Source organism: Pteropus alecto, unplaced genomic scaffold (assembly GCF_000325575.1).
Source record: "Pteropus alecto unplaced genomic scaffold, ASM32557v1 scaffold127, whole genome shotgun sequence".
NCBI classification, from domain to species: domain Eukaryota; kingdom Metazoa; phylum Chordata; class Mammalia; order Chiroptera; family Pteropodidae; genus Pteropus; species Pteropus alecto.
The window spans coordinates 266,488-287,598 of NW_006440646.1; the positions used below are offsets into that span (position 1 = coordinate 266,488).

Consider the following 21,111-nt stretch of genomic DNA (forward strand, 5'->3'; position numbering starts at 1 on the left):
TGTCACAACCATTTTGCTTTCCCAGCTTCCATTGCAATTTAAACTAGATACGGAATGACCCAGGAAGTCGCAAGCATGAGGCGGCAAAGGCGGCCATCTCAGCACACATTCTCCAGAAGCCTCACAACCCAAGGTCAATAACCAGATGAGTGGTTTCGTAATTGTTCAGACTTTTCATTTCTTCCTGGAATATTTCCTTTAGAGAAAGATAAGAAACCTTGCCTGAAAATTTTCTCCCTCCCTCTAAAACTGACCAAAGAGGGGTTAAAAAAGAAAAGTGAAAGCGATCGAATGACTGGAATTCACTTAGGAAAGAGTAAAAGAAGGGTGGTGGTGTCTTGGGTCAGAAGAGAGCAAAATGGAGTGGGACAGAGAGCTGTAGCTTCAGGCTGTGTTTCTGGAGTCAGGCTGGGCTTCCCTCCGCCCATCTGTTCTCTTTTTCGAGGTGGAGGTGAGGAGGTAGGAGGGGGCCATTGCCCTAAACCTCTTACCAGAGAGCAGTCTAATTGTTTCAAGATGGTTTCCCCTCCATTTTGTGTGCGTTTAATTAAAGTTACGTGTGTTTGTCTTAGGAACAACCAGACTAAATAAAATCACTGCTGGGACTGTGAAGAAGTATTTGAAGAAATCCTATCCAGGAATATATGTAGAGATAGACGTCTTCTGCATACATAGCCCTCACTTCAGAAACCTGATCTCTTTGGCTTTGAAAGCAAGAACTTGTGCAAGTATTTTTAGGTGACTCTGTGGAGCTTAAATATAAAATAGGGGAGATAGTCCTTAAATTCTGCACAACAGTATGATAACGGGTTTCTCTGGCTGGTGGCCCGTTATTTTTTGTCTCTTCCTATTTTCTCAGAATAGGAATGTATTAGATATTTTATACCAGCAGTTCAGTCTTAGAAATCAAGTTAGTTTGGCTGCCAAATTAGTTTACCTAAAACTACTACATACTTTATGTAATTGCAGCCTCCTTCGAGGCAAAATCCCCTTCCAAGCAAAATCACCCTATCTTTCCTAAAACCTATCAATATTTGACAAAGGGATAAACTGAAGGATAGAATTGCTGTTATAGCACTCTGCTTTTGGTCACATAGATTTTTGAAGGTGATATAACCTGTGTTCCTACCTTCCCAATGTGCCCAAATGTTTGTTTTATTCATCTACGAGTTGGGAAGTACTCCCTGCATCTAAAACATTCCAAACTCTATTGTAAGCACATACAAAAGAAGGAGAAAATGTGGTCCCTGCCTATTAGATGTATAGCGTCTAGCTGCGAAGACAAGACCAATGAAAGTACTGGAGAATTATGAAGTGCTAAACTATTAAATACTAATTGTGAGGGGTTCGAGATGGAGATGGCGAAGCACCGGAATAGCTAAGAGATGCTACCTGCCTGAGGTGTGATTTTAGGTGGGTTTTGAAGAATGGATTGAGAGGGTTTGGGTGGGTACAGGGGAAGGAGGACAGTGTAGGTGTTGGTAAAAACATGAATAGAGGCCATCCCAAATTGAAAAGAAAAATGATGACACCACAGTCATTGTTTCCTTCCCTTCTTCAAGAGCTTATCAGAACAGTTTAATTCCAAGGCCCCACTTGACACCAGATCAGTGATTCCCAACTTGACTGCCATTAGAATTACCTAGACAGCTTTGAAAAATACTGGGTGTCACCCTCAGAGATTCCTATGTAATTAGCACGGGTGCCGTCTGGGCATGGGTTTTTTTTAAGCACTCAGGTGATCTGAATGGTCAGCCCAAACTGAGAGCCACTGCCCTAGACACTCCAAAGTGAGCCCTCAGGTTTCCTAGCCCAGAGCTTCCCAACAGGTTCGACTCGAGGATAGCTGATAGGTGGGCTAAGGCCAAAGCCCAGGGAGCCCAGGTGATTTTTTGCTAGCACACACACAGATGCATATGTGTGTATATAATGCTTGTGCACAAAATAAAATTAAAATGAAAGGTAAACTTGGGCTTAACGTAAGTTATGTTCACAAGGTTTTTAAAGGGAAATAGTATTGTATGTTAAAGCTGAACAGATCTCGGTGTAAAATTGCACCTTGGAGGGAAGACTTATAACTGCAGCAGTGGTACAAATTGATGAGAATTGATTTAGAAATTATGAACTACATTGAACTTTGAAATTATGAACTACAATATGATAAAATATTGGTGGGATCACAGGATATTTTATTTTGAAAACTGGATTAAATATATTGAGAATGATGAAATTTAGACACTCAAATGGATCATTGTTGTTCAGGGCTGAAGCAGTCTGGCTTTGTCCCTCCCTCTGGTTTTCTGGCCATGCCTGCCACTGGCCAGACCTACTTCCGCATGCAGAGGTCAGGAGAGCCTGGGAAATGTCACAGTTCGCTGTGATCCAGAGCAGAGCAGGAGCGGAAGGGTGTGGGTCTCATCACACACAGGCAGTGACTGCCACTCGATCTAACCCCACAAGAGAGGGCACCTGGAGCAGGAGGTTCTCATGCTGACAGCAACCAGACAGTTCAAGGGTTGAGGCACATAAGATCACTTAGCACATCCCTGGCCTCTAGAAATATTCCTGCTTCCTCACCAGGGCCCCTGAAATTCATGTCCTCCAAGATGCCACCACCACCATCCTGCTGAGTCTTACATATCATTCAAGGCCCAGTTTGCCATCTCTTTTATGAAGACTTTTCTAATTTCCAAAGTGATCGAGCTCACTCTTGCCACTACCTCTTCAGTCATCCGGGATTTGATGGGTTTTACTTACCTATCCCATCCCTGTTAATAGATTATCAGGGTTAGAGCTCCATCTTACCAAATTAATAAGAAAGGAATTGTTATGCATCATGTTAATAATATTAAATGCCCCAACACTGGGCTAGGGGCTTTCCTATGTGTCGTTCATTCAATAAACACCATAGATCATTCTTTCATGCAATTTAAAGGCCTTGTCAATTTCCCTTAGTTATTTCTCACTGATACTCTCAATCACCCTGGAGCATTTATGAAGAGAGAAATGTGGATTAGAAAGGTTCTGGAACTAGTACAAATCACCTGTTCTCCGCTCTAGGTACTAGAGTCTGGGGGCCTATCATAACTAAAGGAGACAAATCATTTGCCCTAACGATTCTCTCATGCCCAAGTGCTGTTTCCAGACCCCATTTATGAAACCAGACAATCCTAATGCTCAGCTTAAATGTCGCAGGGTTTCCTAGCTCTGAGGACATAATCCTTCATCTTTGTCTCCTCCCCGCTGTTCCCTGAAGATCTTATTGTTCCTGTGTGCCAGGGAAATTGCAGTAGGCAAGACAAAGTCTCTGACCTCATGGAACGTACAGTCCAATGGAGCAGACACAATAAACACGTGGCCTTTTCATGGAACGTCAGGTGCGTCGAAGAAAATGACGAAGCCGGGGCCACAATAAATAAACCTGGGCAAGCAAGGCCTCTCTGAGCAGACTCCTGCTTTTGAGCAGATTCCTGAATGGAGTGAGAGGCCTAGCCATGCACCTTATTGGAACTGCTGTCCTGGTGGAGGGAACAGCGAGGCAGAGGCCCGAAGTGGGGAGGGTGCTGGATGTGCCCAGTGAATGGAGAGAGCTAGAAGGTGAGGTCGAATGGGAGCCAGGATCTCCTTGTGGAGAGCCTGTCACCACGGGGAGGACTTTTTTGAATTAAATCCTAATTTTATTTATTTGTTATTATTTTTTTCAATTGAAGAAATGCTTTAAAATTTTTTTCTTTTTCTTTTTCCTTTTCTTTTTTTCCCCTCCCAGGGAAACACATCAGAGAAATTAAGTATTTAAAATTAGAATTAAATCCTTAATTTCCCCGATAAGTTTTAATATGATTTAATGTCATGTTTTCCCTCTCGAGAAAGATGTCTTACAAAAGGAATGTAATTAAAGCCGAGGCGATGATAAGTGTTTGGGAGATGCCGAACCTCCGTAGGGATTATGGAGAAAGCTGGGATTGCCATGAAGTATTTCTGAGTCTTACAGACCCTAGAGATTCCCTCTCTTGGAACAAAAGGACTTTTATAAAAAGAAAGAAGGGAGATGTGGGTGCATTCAAGACAAGCCGCTCTTAGAGTCAGAGCGGTGACTTCAAGTCCTGATCTTTTACACATTTCCTGACCTCTCTGAGCCTCAGTGTCTTCATCTGTGAAATGAGAATGTTAGACTAGCTTATCCTTCTGGAACCTTCTAATACTCTGGGAATCTGGGCATGGATAGTCTTGGTGGCTTTTGGTATATGGTCATTTCTTGGTGTGGGCTTGGTGATTTGCTTGATTTGGGGTGTGAAAATTGGTTGCAGAGGTGAGAGAAGGAATTGGAAACGAAACCGTTGAATCCAGCTATTGCCCTCTTGGCTTAATTGTGCCAGCTCTTTTGGAATCAGGAGCTGAAGTAGTCATGAAAGGGACAGAAAGAGTTTGGTTTGAGTGCAATTTCCTGTGAATGAATATGCCTAAAAAAATTCAAAGTCTTCTAAAAGTAGCCTTGCGAGTTTGCGATTCCTCCAACTCTGTTTCAGCTGGCAATCAGAAACCAGAATTGTTTGTTATCACTCTGAAAGACAGAAGGAACTTTCCAGGTTGTCACTCATGGGCTTTTGAATAGCAACAGTTCAAGTCCCCTTCGGGTTAAGAGCTTTGAGAACTATCCCAGCCTTGTCCTGAAGTATTTATTTCGGAAAGGTTTACACAACTCGCTGAGTGGTTTTGTAGGAAACGAAGCCTCTGTTGCAGGCCGTTTGCTTCCGTGCTTGGATTGCATTCCTGTCCATTTGAGAACCCTGGCAACCCTCATCTGCCTCAGTGAGAAGCCAGCATTTGCTTTTTGACCAAATACTTTCATTTTTTTTCAGTTTAAACTTTGTTTTTTAAAGAGCAGCACAGCCAGTAAGTTATATAGTGTTTCACAGTTCGTGAGTGATTTAACAAGCAGTGCAGTTTCTCGGCATGATGGTGAAGGGCCAGCTGTCCAGGCAGAATGCCTAGGTTAGAATCCAGGCTCTGCTACTTGTTAGTTCTGGGACTTCGGACAAGTTGGTAAGCTTCTCTGTGCCTCAGTTTCCTCCTCTGTAAAATGGGCATGATGATAGTTTCCCCACCTGTAGGTTTGTTGAGGTTGTAATGAGTTAAAACATAACTAGTGCATTGTGTTTCAATAGATAAGCTATTTTCATTACTGAGGATGCTGTCATTTAATTGCCTGAACCATGGTTTAGAAGTGAGGGAACTGAAGTTGAGCACCTCAGCCACGGTGACATAGCAACGAGACAGGAAACCCAGCCATGGTACCCTGGTTTCCCAGGCCACTCACTCTCCCTCTGCCATTTCTCCTACAGCCCTTCAGACTGCCACCCAGCTGCTGTTTCAGACTGCTGGGGACATCAGTGGGTTGACCTTCTCTCAAGGGTGGGAGGGAGGGGAGGAGAGGGAAAGGGGAAGAGAGGGAGAGCGTTGCCGGGGAGAGATTGGGAACCACAAAACTCCTAAGCACAGAAACCTTGGGAATGTTCCGAATGACAGAAGCAGAGAAATTCCAAATATCAATAAGCAGCAAAGAGATCAAAGTCATATTATGTAAATCTTCGGGCTGCTCTATTTGTGCCTTTTAGTTACATCTCTGTTGAAGGGCCCAGCTGAGCTTTATAAGCAAAGCTAAACATTCCCTGTTATAATGAACCTTAAAACAGCATAGATTTCTTTTTTGTGGAACATATCCATGAGATTGTTTTTAAGGCTAAGGGGATTATGTTTTCAAAAGAACTTTGAAACAATGGATGCCTTGGTAATAATGATGGTGCGAGGTTCTTAATTGTCCTCCACTTAGATTAGCGCTGTGCTTCTCAAACTTTCACATCCACATGAATCAGCTGGGAAACTTGTGAAATGCAGCTTTTGATTCAGTAACTGTGTGGTTGGGACTGACAGCCTGCATTTCTAACAAGCTCCTGGTCCAAGGACCACTCTTTGAGTAGGCAAGACTTAGGCTATGGGAGTGCCTCACATATACTAGAATCCGGAGAGCCACCCTGCTATATCCCCGGGCAGTGACAAGTGTCCCTGTCTGGGCTTGGGGTTAGAGGAGAAGATGAAAGGTTTTTATACCCCTCCCTCTTCCACTGAATTCTCGACCTGTCTAAATGTAGAGGTAAACAAGCCAACAAAATCTCTCATAAGATATATTGCTTTATAGACTCTTGAATGACATTTCTTGTCTTTAAAAGGAAAGATCACACTTTTAAATTAGGAGTAAAAGCCCACATAGAGACAAAGCCAGAGATATTCCAGATTGGTTTTGCTTTCTCTCCTTTCTGTTTTTCTAAGAGGAAATTTTAGCTGATAATTAACCGAAACAACCTCATTAAGAAAGACTTAAACGTTTCCCCTCTGGAAAATTTAGGTTGTAATTAAAATTCTCATCTTTTAAATTAAAATTTGCCAGACAATAACAAGTTTTGGCTAGGATGCGGAGAAATTCAAGCCGTCCTACGTTGTTGCTGGGGACATAAAATGGTGCAGTGGCTTTAGAAACTAGTTTGGCAGTTTCTCAAAGAGTTAACATGGTTACCATATGATGCAGCAATCACTCCTAGGTATATACTCATTAGAATTGAAAACACCAACACTTGTACACGAATGTTTTAGCATTATTTATAATAAGCAAAAAGTAAAAACAACCCAAATGTCCAGAACCGATGAATGGATAAACAAAATTGGTATATCCATATAGTGTAATAGTTTAAAGGAAAGAAGTACTGCTACTTGCTACCACAGATGAACTTTGAAAGCCTGCCAAGTGAAAGAAGCTAGACACAAAAGACCACATATCTGGATGATGCCATCTTTATGAAATGTCCAGAATACACAAATCCATAGAGGTAGAAAGTGGATTAGTGATTGTCAGGGGCTGGGGCCACATGGCAGTAGAAAGTGATTGTTAATGGATCAGGTTGTTTTTTTTTTATGGTGATGAACATGTTCTGGAACTATATAGTTGTGTTGGTTGCACAGCTGTGAATATACTGAAAATAACTGAATTGTACCTGATAAAATGATGAATTTTATGGTATATGAATTATATCAATAAAAAGATTAAAATCTGCTCATGTTGTTTCTTCAGTCTTTGTTTAATTTGTTTTAATAGAATTATATTTCAGCATTGTACCTTTGTTTTTATTGGATAACCAGAGTGTCTCAGCGTGAGCACGATTGACATTTTGGACTAGATAGATAATTGTTTGTGGGGAGCTGCCCTGTGCATTATGGGATGTTTGGCAGCATCTCTGGCCTCTATACATTAGATTCCAGTAGAATCCCCTTACCCCCACCCCTTGAATAATTGCCAAATATCTGGGAGGGCAGGCAGCAAAATCACCTGCAGTGGAGAACCACTGGCTTATCTTTAGTCTTCCTACTAAAAGCTGAGATCCAAGAAGGCAGGGACCTTGTTTTATTCACCACATGTTTCTTAGTGTTTAGGACAGTGTCCAACATATAAATACCCCAGTATCAGAGTGAATATATGAGTAAATGAATATATTTAGCTATAGCAGTACTTACAAAAATATACAACTATAGAAATATCAAAACAATCCCATACTTGGGTTAATTCCAATGCCCTAGAATTAACATCATTGAGAATATGGTCTTTGTTTTAGGGGTTGGGGGACATTCATCAACCAACTGCTTTGCCCTCCCCATCTCACCCCAGTCTGCAAACTCTATTTATATAGAGGTGTGTTCTTTCACCAGTTATCTGGGACAGGCCATTAGAGGCCACCAACCATGCTCCTTATTAGTTGTGTGCTGACCTGGGACACCATCTGCTCCCTAAGCCTGAGGTAACCCCACAGATACCCATCTGCCATCCAGACAGGGAGTGGCCCCCAGCCCATCGGTCACCTGGACTGCCACCATTGAGGATGCCTACATTTATCAGTCACTGCTTTAGAAAGGAAACCTACTCACTGTCATCTGCAGTGAGTAGGTTCTGTCACTGACTAATCATGTTTCCATCTAACTTTCCACTTGAGTATCTAATTAAAAGTTGGCCCTGTTTCTTGTTCACCTTCAGAGGCAAAATGCTAATGACTTGCTGCAGCCAAATCCTGCTTTGGGGATTATCACTTCCTCGAATGGATCCAGAATGTTAGCACCTGAAGTGTGAGCTTTAGACAAGGCTCGGATGGCTTTTTGTCATTTGCAACTGTCTACAACTTTGTTCCTGAGTTTCCATTCAATGGAAACACACATAGTTTTTATTCCCTCTCCCTTCCTTCCTTCCTTCCTTCCTTCCTTCCTTCCTTCCTTCCTTCCTTCCTTCCTTCCTTCCTTCCTTCCTTTCTTCCTTCCTTCCTTCTTTCCTTCATCCCTCCCTCCCTCTTTTTTTCCTTCCTTCCTTCCTTCTTCATTTCTTAAGCAGTGATGATTCTGATTCAACTTCCGCTAGAACACTGAGACAAAGTCCAACATGTCCCAGACTCTGTTCTTTGCCTTGTGTTGGTGAGACTATGATAATCAGTGGCATTTTTGAGTGTTTACTATATGCTTGACATTTTGCTCAGAGTTTTGACATATAATTCATTTATCCCTCACAGCCCATTTTACAGATGTAGAAACTGAAATGCAGAGAGCTCTTGTCCAAGGTCACACACTAATAAGTGACAGAGTACACCTTCAAACCCAGTCAGTCTGAACCCTTAAAGATGACATGTGTTACCTCCCCAACTTCATGCTTCTTGTTACACTTTCTTGTTTGACACGTTTGTCCTTCCTCCAAGCTTTAATAAAGCTAAAATGTTGGAAGTCTTTGTTGAGTTTTTCAAGATCTTGGGTATTAGGAAGAAAGACAAGATTGTCTGAATATATTAAATATCTTAAAGAATAATAGAACTATTTAAGTTAAAACTTTAAAATGACTGGATATCCAAATTAAATACAGACACACATGCACACACACACACACATACACACAAAACTCCAACAGTGTAATTTCCCCACCTTGCCCTTCTGTAAAATGGCATTTTCTTCACTCCTGATTATGAGCTTCTTTTAGGCACAGAGATGGGCAGTGAGAGAGAAAGAAGACAGGGCTCTATCTTGCAGCAGGCTTCTCTCTCAGAAGGATTAACAAGGCGACACAGCTCTTTTTGTTGGTAGTTGGTTTCCGTTCAAGTGTAAGATGCTAGATTGAACGTATAAGTGTTACCCTAATGTAAAGGGGATGGGTTGTTAGGAAGTTGCCGACAGTCACTGTATTGTCTGATTTGTGCATATTTCTTCTGCATTTGCCTACCTTTCATAAAAATAAGACAAAGCTAAATCACTACACTGACCATTTTGGTTTTCTTTTATTGCAGTTTATTTAGCAAACTCATTCAGGTTGTAGATACTATGTCCCAAGTTAGGCAGTACAGTGATTTTCTGACTAAAATTCAGTGGCAATGATATATTATTAGATGAAAGATAGGATATTTTAAGGAGTTAATCAGAGTGATCAGTAGATACCAAAATTACTATTGTCTTGATAGTTGTACTTATTTTATTTTATATTTTCTGTTTCTAAACCTAGCCTGCAGATTTTTTATAGCATATAGTATAGAGTAGTATGTGTAGTATATATTATACAGGGTAGTATATAGTATATACAATAATATATATGTGTATGTGTGTGTATATGTGTAGACATACACATACACACACACATACACATATATATATAGAGAGAGAGAATACAATGTATTATACGATATGGAAGATTTTGCTAAACCATCTTTCAATTCATTCTTAAAGAACCCTTGTTAAATCCATGGAAAATGCCCAAAGACTTTCCTCGTTTTAGAACACAGCTGTAGCATACACAACTGTGTGTGCGCATTTGTGTTGTGGACGGAGTGTCGATTATTCTTTCAAGACCAAATCCACATTTTAAAATCTGAATATTGGTATTTTTTGCACAGTGAGACATTCTGGACTAAGTGCTGGCTCTCATTTAAGTCTGTTGTTTTTCTCATCCTCTCCACCTGAAGAGGTGTCTTTTTGAACGTTTTAACCTAGTTTCTACTCTGGCCTAACATTTTATCAGAAAATGTTTTTGAAGTCACTTATCATATTCCATATAATTAAAGTGATATGGCACATTCTCCCATCAACACATTTTCGCCAAAATATCCAAACATCTTAAATAATCAATTCAGTTATAGGTGGGGTTAAGACATTTTTTTTAAAGCCTTAATTTGCACTTATATATAGTTAATCAAATAGTATCCACAGGAACCTAAAAGTTTATTCTATGTAGTCACACACAAAACACCCAAAGCTGGTGTCATTCAAGGTCCCATCAGGAAATAGGTAGCACCTTCAAATAGGATAATTGATAGGAGTTTAAGAAAGGAACTATTTACAAACCCTTGTCCAGATTCAATCAGCAAGGTTGGGAAAGCAGCTCTGGGTAGTAACAGTGGGAATCTATTCCCGCCTGAAGGTGCCAGGGGAGAGGGCAGTTACCAAAACCAGGGAGAGCTGCAGCTGTAGCTTTGGGAGAGCTAGCCCACAGAGCATGGGCTTCATAGAAGACTCACACGGCCAACTTGTGGCCTGCCAGGGAAATAGTCAAGGGGATAATGGCCTGAAATCTTTTATCTTCTTGTGTCTTGTAATGGTCTCCCATTGAAGAACAAGGCAGCTGATCAGGTGGAGTTCATTAGAGGTCTGCCTCCTGGGCCGCAGACCCAGGAGATAAAAGAGAGCAGATCTGGAGGGCAAAACAGAGAATGCACAGCGTTGGTGAATATACCCCAAGAGCAAACCTGAATATCGTGTTTATTAGTTTTCCTCCCATTTTCCAGAAATGCACGCTCAGGGAGAAGGAATGATGATGCATATTGGAGTTCCTTTGTTTATCTGGAAAAATGAATCAGAAACTTCTGGCTAAAATGACTATCTCTTCCCTTTCCTGCTTTTCATGCTTGTTCCCATGCCTGTGTGTTTTAGAAAGTAGAGCAGCAGCTTTTATGTGACAAGAGAACACAGCGAACACCTGGAACTTAGAGTCTTATTTGATAAACACCTTGAAATAATGATGTATTTAATTGCATCACATCAGCCATCAACTAAGAATGATTTTACTAGCTAAAAGTATGGTATTAAAGTAAGCAATGTAAAATTGCAAGCATAATTATCTGTCCTTACATAACCTGTTTCTAATTATATTTATTGGTACTTTGTTTATCTATAAGAGCAGTGACTGCTGAAATTTTAGGTTAAACTATATAAGGAGAAAAATTATTAATTTGGAAAAGACTAATATTATTCTATTTTCTCATCAGGACACAATATTCTATAGGAGAATAGTTGGAGAGTTCCCAGAATAGACGGAAAAGTCATTTCCTGACCCAAATTTTAATGAGAGAGGCAAGACAAAACAAAATCTCTCACACACACACAATTTATTAAAGCATATGCCATGAAATCTTAATTAACTGGATCCCTCAATAAAATGCGTTACAGCTGTCAAAGAGAGGTTGATTTAGGTTGATAACAAGGATTTCATTTTAAAAAGCAATGTCTAAGAAAGTTTCTATGGTAAGATTGGATATAGAGTCCACCTTCTTCCTTGTAATCACCATTGACCTTCCAAATAATAATCTTGAAACCCTATGGCTCGCAGATCACCCATAAAATACCACATCACATTCATTAGACTACATTTATGTACAGAAACGGCATACAATAACACTTTGTTGTCACCTGTGTCTGCGGTTTCTCCACCCTATATAGAGTACAGTCCAGCAGTAATCTGAGAAGTCTTTGCATAGGAAAAAATATAAATATCACATGGAGAGGGTGGTTGGTAACTAGAAGGGCCACATGAAGAGGTTCTGGGCGCTAGTAGTAGATACCAAGAGGGCATTTTGATCCCTGGCTACACTGTTTTTTTATTAGTATGAAGGTAAAATGGGCATGTTCCATTTGTGAAAATTTAGCAGGCTATATAATTATGATATGTGTATTTTTCTTTGCATGTGTTATATGTCAATTAAATATGTGTGCACACATGTGTGTGTATGGGCATACGCTAATCACTAATCCTGGTATTCTTACTTATAGCGTAGGATACGGTGGCCCTCTTGTCCAGATAGTTTTGGTTTCTCTCTTGGTCATAAGAGATAGCAGAATGAACAGTTGAGAAGCAAACATGTAGACATTAAAAAAAGAAGAAAATTTTATTAAAAATAGGGTTTAATAATCTGGGACATTTAGATTAATATCCTAGTTCAGCAATCGAGGTTCTGAGCAGTGACTTCATGCCCTCATGAGCAATTAAATGATGTAACATATACTGTTACTAAGGTTGGGGACATTTTAGAAACCTTCCACTAAGATCAACTAGTTAAACAATTCACTGCTGAAAGGTGAACTTTGCTTATTGTAAAATTGCATTACTCCAACAATGATGAAAAACAGAGGTATAATTGTATTGCCCTTTAGGGAGGTTCTTTGGTTAAGCTGTGTTTAATCAGGAATTCCATTTAAATAGGTCACCACATTCCCAAGTCATTCCATATGATCAAAGTTTCACTGCAATGTGAAATGATCTGGACTTTGTAAAGAAACATTACACATAAATGGCTGCACAGATGCAGAAATAGTTGGTGTCATCAGCCAGGTAGGCTAAAATGATAGACTGTTAGAGCCACAGGAAGCATCAGTATCACCTGATTCAAGCCCCACACTTTACAGTGCAGGAGATTTAGGCTCAGGTTAAACTGACGTCCCAAAAGTACATAGTTAACTTATGGTTGATTGCAACCGGAACTGAAGTATCTCTATTTGATCTGTGCCCCTTTACTCAGCCTAGTTCTCCAGAGCAGAGGTGTAGGACCAAGCTGACTTGGATTTGAATCGGTTTACCTCTTGGATTTGCTAGTTAGGTGTGACCCTGGGCCCCAGTGACAATTCTACCCTATGAAAAAATATTGCTTGGGCCTTAATTCAGAGGCACAGACATTCAAGTGCTGCTTGGCAAGTATCCTGAGACGGCAGCTCCCTAAAACAGAACTGAGGCAGGAGGAGACTGGAAGGCATAGAAACCTTTCTAAGGGTTTTAGCTTTCTCAGCCTCTGGGAAATGCCCAGTGGAACTGTGCCCTGCACCCTTGAGACCTGCAGGGATGATTGGTGTAGCGTTTGGATGTTATCTGTTCTTTTAATGGCAAGTCTAAACATGCTGAGCATGGTTTGTACCCCCCAAGTGTCACTGAGTTCTGGAGCCTAATTGTGGCTTTTGTTAATGTTGTCTGTACCTGTGTGAATACATGTACCACCTATGAATATAGTAATAGCATTTTACCTCGAAAAGCTGTGATGTGAATGAAAAGAGATAATGCATTAAAGTGGGTAGTAAGATGCTTGGCACACACTACAAAAGTTGTGTATGATGATCGTTATTCAGCTACAACACAACAATGAATTTGACATTGATAATGTTCAGGAAGCTTGACCATTATTTGACTTAGATAAGTTTCTCTTTATAGCGTCTTTCTTAAAAATATTGGCTTTAGTGACAGCACTAGGCAACAAAAAAAGTCGATAAGTACTTATTGTTTAGGAATTGAATCTAGTCGGTACTCTTTGAGCATTGTTTTGTGAAGAGACAAAGATGTAATTGAATCTTACTTTTTTCCAAGCCTGGCCTTTGGGTCGGAAGACCTGAGGCCAAGCTCCTGCTCCATTACTTAATAAAAGTGGCAATGAGCAAATTATCAGACCACTTTGAGCCTGTTTCCTCATTGTTATTATGAGGTCGATCATGCTACCTACTAACTGGGTGCTTATGGAGCTCAAGTGAGAGAAAGTGAGTGTACCTGAGGAGGCAAAAAATGTCGGTGATGAACTTTAAGGAGTGGAAATCTTAAGGATGTTGTGTTTACTTCTTTTCCAGTTTTCATCTTGCTGCTACAAAAGGACACGTGGAATGTCTCAGGGTCATGGTTACACATGGCGTGGATGTGACAGCCCAAGATGCTGCTGGTATGTGGTCTTTATCTCTTAAGTCAATAGGCCAAACAAGAGTAGGTATCACAAAGATGATTCATTGTGGAAAAGAAGCACATTAGAAAAAAATGAAACCTCCAATGACTAGGCTCTAATGCAATTTCATCATTTGTGCCTTTACAAGCAAGTGTTTTCATCTTATACGTGGTTAGTCAACTAGAGACTATATATCTTATCCCTCATTTAAAAATATTATTTTTTCTAAAATTATATGATTGGACCAAGCGACATTTCCTACTTTTTGTTTTTGTTAATCATGGCATGAGGTGACGAATAAAGTGAGTCGTTTAGAAGCTCATTTCGTGAGCTAGCTGAGATAAGCCATGGTCCTCATTTGGACCAGCTGCCCTTGGTTCTCACCCTTACTGTGTCTCACTGCATCCGAATCACCTGGGAACTTGAAAGGCAGGAAGGGAAGAGGGGAAAGAAGGAATAAACAGTACACACACATCTCTCACATATATACCCAGGCTCTACCCTCTGAGATTCAGATTCCAATGTATGAAGATTGCCAGACAACTGGTATTATTTTTAAAGCCCTTAAATGATTACATTGTGAAGCCAATGTTGACAAATGATGAACAAAGCAACCAGAGAGAAAAGGTAGTGGAGCCTTGTCTTTTATGAACATTATTCTACGTGGAAAGAGCCTCTGGGGTCTCCAGTCTGGGATTCTGCCCCTGCTGGCCACGCTAAAGCATCAGAGCAACTACTGGGGGCTTCTTGTTTCTCTATTGTACTTGAAAATCTTTGACTTTTGCTAGTGTTTACTAGAATTGGAAATGGTCTAACTCTATAGTCTTTATCTAGGCTTTTCATTAATCCATAATGGATTCCTTTTTCTTACCCCTAAAACCATGGCCCCTTAAGAATAATTATCTGTGGGGTGGAGTGGGACATAGGTCAGTCAGATATTGTGAGAATTATTACTCAAAACATGGTTGGAAACCTTGTATTTCAAAATTGTTTTCATAAAGTCTGTAGCACTTTTTTAAAAAATTTAAATATCTTCAATGGTTGAGAATCTTTATTTATTTTTTTAAGGATAGGCCAAGAACCACTTGAAGTCAAGTCAGGCAAATGAGGTGTCACTGGTAAAACCATTTCTGGTCAAAAATAGGGAGCGATTGAAGTAACAGAATGATTTTCCTGAGGAGCGCCACAAAGAGCTCCAAAAATATTTTGAGAATTGGCAATACCCACAGAATGAATGGTTTCGTTAAGTGACTGCCTTGAGGGAAATACTAATTTATGTTGTACTAATTAAAGTCATCCCTAATTCCAAGCTCAGTTGTTTTGTTTTTAAAGTTTGTCGTTCGTTGACACTTTTAAAGTCCTACCACATACACTTCGAGCAGTGTATTTGGCCGAAGTACTCTTGATGGGATGCATGTCCTCTTAAGTAGACAGGGCGTCCTCTAAGAAAATCATAGTCTAAAAGAATTAAAGTGAATAAATTAGAGCTATGATACAGTTTTGTTTTACTGCATTTGATATTTAGAAATAGGTTTTAGACAGGAGTCTAGTTATTTCTATCATAACCAAGCATCTTCTCTTCCTGTCTTTTGATTATAAGGAAAATATGTTTCTCTGTTATGTGCTCATTGTAGAAAATTGAAGAAATACAGACAATTATAAAGAAGATAACCAGTGCTTCTGTTCCTACAAAGAAGAAACAAATTGTAGTATTTTGCTATATTTCCTTCCAGACTTTTCCTGGCACATTTTTACATAGCTGAGATGACATTATATAATAAACTCTACATCCTGCCTTTTTAAAAAAATGTATATATATTTCACCAGTATTATTTTCTGCACTAAAAGCTCTTAAGAAGCATAGTATTTTGTGGCCATGTAACACCATGTAGGTAGAGTTTATATTTACTACCCGAGCTCTAACTCAGTTTTTAAAAGCCTGGTTGGACAGTGAGATCTGGACACCCCAGTGCAGTGTGTACTTCCTGCCAAATGAGGTGACATTGCCCTCCAAGAAGCAACACGGCAGGGGAGACTGCAGACCCATCCTGGATGCCTCTCTGGTCAGTGGGAACTTCTGGAGTCTACTTTGGTCAACCCCAATTGAAACCGGTGGAATCCACAGCACTTTGTGGCCCCAGCACGTTGTCCAGAGATTCCATGAGTGGAAAATGTCTTAAAGTTGCCCATCACTTCCCTCTCACCTAACATGTTTAGCAGCAAGTTCAGCACGTTGGTTCTTGGCTTATTGTCTCGCTTTGGTCTGAATGAGACACTAACTTCTCATGATTTCTTGAAAGCATGCAAGGAGAACGTTGGGACAAAAGAAGGAAAAAGCTGTGTGCAAAAAATGTACATGGAAATGTCTGTTGTGTTATCTAGAATAACACTTCTCAAACTTTTTTCTGTCACGACAAACAAGATAAATGTCATGCCTATGTCCTTCCTGTTGGCTAATCACTACCCCCATCTCTCCCTCTCAAGAGAGCATATCAGAGTCTAAGGGAAGGACAAGGACATTAGTCACTGTGCCTTAGTGATTATCATTAGTCCAAAACATTTTATGATAGCTAAGGGATGAATTAATGGCTCAGCTCTTATAGGAGTTGTCCTTTCATTAAGCCTGCTTTAAGTATTGCCATATTATTACTGAGATATAGTCATCTTCAATCCCAACACCCGCTGAGAACTGGTACAAAAATCTGTTACCATACACCGTACTGCCCCATAGAGTTTCTGGAAAAGCCTGCTTTTAAAATATATTACACTGACCTTTTTTTTTTTCTTCTTTTTATCCACACAGTCTATAGATTGTCAAATTGGTACATGCCCTACTTTTTAACTAGATTTAAGTTGTAGAGCAAAGGTTTTTAGCATCTGTTTTTAAACAACTATCCTTCCACATGAAATGCTTAGAAGTCTGACCAGATAATTTTTATAGATGCTTTATAAACAATCATAAGAGCAAAGTGCTGTCAGAAAATAGGGCCTTGTGTATAATTACCATACAGCATCAACAATTAGGTCATTTTAGATGGCCTTTGAGGCTTAGACGAGATGACACACATGGGCATCTCAGCAGTGCCCAGCACACAGGGGATGTTCCCATTATGACCATTGCTTCTTCAGCCAGGTCACCTTTATTCTCTTTTATACCTGAGGCTTTTGAAAAGTTTTCACATCTTTACAAAAAAAAAAAAGAGTATTTGAGAATCACCAAGCCAACTGCTCTCATTGTACAAATCAGAAAAAGAAAACCCAAAGGCTTGCAGAAGTTCATGACTACATTTTTGGTTTGGGGAATTTTCTCTCATTTCTTAATTGCCTGTTTGCCAAACAGCATCACAGGCACATAGTGTCAGCTGGGAAAGTCAGTTCCTGAGCTCACTGCACCATCTCCAAACTGGACCTACGTCATTTGTCCAGTACCTTTCGTTGCTTTGTTTGCTCCTGTTCTTCACGGATGTAAGAACTGGCATTTCTGCCTGTTTCTTTAGAAAACACTTCTGCCAGACAAATAGCAAAATTGACTCCTGGGCTTTTTGGTGGGGAGGGAGGTGGGAAACGCCTGTATTAACACCCTGGAGTGTGAGATGGGATTAAACGGAAGCATTAACAGATTAAGGAAGACCAAAGCATCTTCTGTTTGTTATCAGTGCTTCTCTGAAGCATTAGCTTTCAGACTCCCTTTATTAGCTGAGCAGAATATATTTGGCACATTGTGACAGGGTGGCATAAACAACATGGAATTTTCTCTCTCTCATTTGAAAGTCCAAAAGGGGTATGACAGCTCTGCTCCGCACTCCTGTTGCTCCACCAGCCAGGGTGTTACTGCGGTTCTATGGCCCAGGATGGCTCCCTCTGAGCCTGCAACACAGTAGCAATAAGGGGAAAGGCAAACACAGCCCCCAAATGGCTACAATCAGATTTTGGGGGACAGAAGCGTGATCTGTAGCCACACCCGGTTTTATGGGAAGCTGGGAAATTCTGGGCAGCCATTTGTCCAGTTAAAATATAGCTTTGCTGTAGAAGGAGGTAGAAACAGAGATTGAAGGATGATATGCAGTTTCTGTCATGCTCCTATATTTTAAATTTTCTCTCTAATTCCTTTGCATGCTTCACTTTTATAAAACTTTTTTAAATTTTAGTTTTAATTTTGAAATAATTCCAGACTTACAAAAAAGTTACAAAGATAGTAGAAAGAATTAATTCTCATATACCTTTTAAGCAGATTCTCTAAATGTTAACATTACCCCATTTGCTTTATCAAACTCTGCATGTGTGTATGTGTGTGTGCACACTTCTTTTCTCATAGAAGAAGAGAAATTTAACAGAGTGAGAGGTGAGGTGTGAAAATGTATTGCAGAGAGCCCTCAGAAGTGTGGAAACTTGAGAACCCTTAGTCTTCCCTAGGGTCTCCAGAGGCTGCTTTAGATTTTGTTTCAATTTTGGGGTGGCTTTCTATTCCATTATGCCCCTAATCCCACTCAAATTTGTTATCATATGAAGATATGAAAGGTAATATTCATCTTAAAACTAAGGCACTTTGGAGGATGGGTCATTTAAAATGTAACCGTAAATTTTAACCAGTTTATTTGATATTTTAATTTGGAATAAAGGAAAACCAAAAATGATTATATGATTTATGGTGCTTTACTTGCTATCTACTCATTTATGAGAGGTCAGTAGGGCCGGCCATATACAATGATCAGCATAATCTGGCCATGGAACTATTTCAGATAATACACACGCAAAAAAATATCTTTTGATTCTGTGTAAAACACTATGTATATCTATCCTGGGAAGTCTAAGGGATAATTATTCAATAATAAGACTGGTTATTATAAATAAATCTTTTATACTCTATTAATATTTCTTCTGAGAATAAAGCAAGGTGAAGGGACTTGTGGTTCAGTCATAAAAATTTGATGTAAAGATGAGATTTTCTAAGAATAAAGTTTAAATATATTTAAAATTATAAATAAGAACCAAATAAATGATACTTTTATTGTTTAAATATATTCAGCATTCTGAAACTCCTGTTTTTAAGAAGATATTTTAAATCTTATCTAGTTGAGTATCATTTAATTTTTTTTATTTTTCTAAATGTTTCTATATTATGATCTGAAGCTATCATTTCTTAAACTGTGGCTTTTTAATATGTGTTAGCCCTATCTCTGTATCCTGTGATTTCATTGGTTTAAAATTTTTTTCACACACCCTTTAATATTATATTCTTAGGCCCACCAGTAATTCCTGTATTACGTTAGTTAATTCTTCTGTTTTCTCCAGTGATCTTAAAGAACTGAGTACATTTTTATTGTCTGAAGTAATTTGGGGAAAGGTGTTTCATGGCTAGAATGGCTGAGCCATTCTTCTTAAGACTGTCTTTCAATCATAAGGCTCTTAAACCACCTGTAATAGCCCACAAATCTTGCCTTTAAATAACACCAATCTTTCTACTTACAGGCCAAGTTCAGCTGTAATGCACTTGAGTTAGGATTGCCCTGTTATTTGTCTGTGGGGAAATTGCTTCCTGATATTCCAGACAGATCCACAGCTGAATGGGGGTCAGACGTTTGCACTGTCTCGTTACAGTGAGATTCTGTCACTAACATAATATATTCTCTCCAGAAAATTTTGCATTTGGAAAGAGAATTTTGTTTTAATGTTCGCAGTGAGCGGCATCTCACTTCAGTGTTAATGTAGTCCAGGGAATGATATATCATTCAGATTTTGAGACTATTTAAGTGAAAAATACTTTAGTGCTCCTGGTTAGGAAAACATATCACAGGGCCAAGGAATACAAGAATTTTGTTTCTCTAGAAATACCACCCTTACTTTCAGGTATGATTAGAACACTTGGAGTGAAATGAAAGCCTATTGTTTATTTTATGATGATGTTGTTTAAACCTCCCTACCGTCCTGTCTTTGAGGAACCATGCCTTTTCACAGTGGGTGCTATTTACGTAGACAAGCTTTTGTCCATAGCATAGACAAAAGCTAATGCATGTGTACACGGCATAAACAGTCTTCTGCTTACAATCAGGATGGGTTCCAAAAGTTCATCTGTAAGCCATTTGTTTAAAACTCAGAATGGGCGTGCCCTTAGAAACACTGGTACAAATGATGATTGGGAGCCAGGCTAGCCCACCAAAGCCTATTTACTGCATAATGTGACTGAGCTCACACTATTAGGCGTTATACATCCTGGAAGAGGGTGGGCTCATTCAGTAAAAGGAAGAGGAGAAGGAAAGAACTTTATTTTCCTACTTTTAAGGGTCTCATTTCCTGATCTTCCTCATCCTCATCTGTTTGGAAGGAGATGGAAGGATTCCTGCCTCTCAGTGCCCACCCCCACTAAATAATTTTCCCTCCACATACCCTGAAAACTTCTCAGTACAGCTGATCTCAGAAAAGAAGGAATCTGATCTTTTGACTTTACACATGTTTTTGTGCAGCTTACAGTGGTGCTAAACCTTCTAGTTTTTAAATATGGTTTTTTTTAGACCTATGAATCTCTAATAATTAGTGGATTTCTGATCAGTGTTCCAAAGTGATGACTAATTCAGAAAGGAGAAATGGTATTTGGAGACTGGACCAATATATAAAATAAATTATTCCTCTAAGTCACTGGTTCTCAACTGGGGGTGATTCTGCCACCCACCCCAGGGATATTTGGCAATATCTGGTGATATTTCTAATTGTCTCAACTGGACGTCTGGTAGGTAGAGGCAGAGAGATTGCTTAACATCCTACAATGCACGGGACAACTCTCTACAGCTTAAAATGTCAATAGCATTGAAGTGGAGAAATCGTGCTTTGAGCGTGTTCCAAAGCACTGGTTGTTTACAGGTGGGTGTCTTAGTCAAATAGCTTGGGAGATGCAGGATTTCCGTTTACTAGTTGTATTGGGTTGCCTGGCAGTGTAGCTTTGGTTTCCTCTCTCCAGCCCCCTCCCCAGATATTTGTAATGAGCATACCTTCCAATTCAAATTGACAAGTATGTCCTGAGAGCCTACTGTGTGCCAGCATTGTCATAGGCATTAGGGAAGCAGTAGGAAATAAGACAAAAAAT

At 39.7% G+C, this 21,111-nt stretch overlaps 1 protein-coding gene across 3 annotated transcripts in view; it reads left to right on the plus strand.

The window, feature by feature from the left end:
- RAI14 (retinoic acid induced 14) overlaps nucleotides 1-21,111 on the plus strand; it is a 129,101-nt gene that overhangs the window by 83,316 nt on the left and 24,674 nt on the right. For all 3 annotated transcript variants that reach the window (XM_025050960.1, XM_015593962.2, XM_015593964.2), the window contains exon 4: nucleotides 13,945-14,033. In XM_025050960.1, the coding sequence (XP_024906728.1) occupies nucleotides 13,945-14,033 (89 nt within the window). The remainder of the gene's footprint in view (nucleotides 1-13,944; nucleotides 14,034-21,111) is intronic.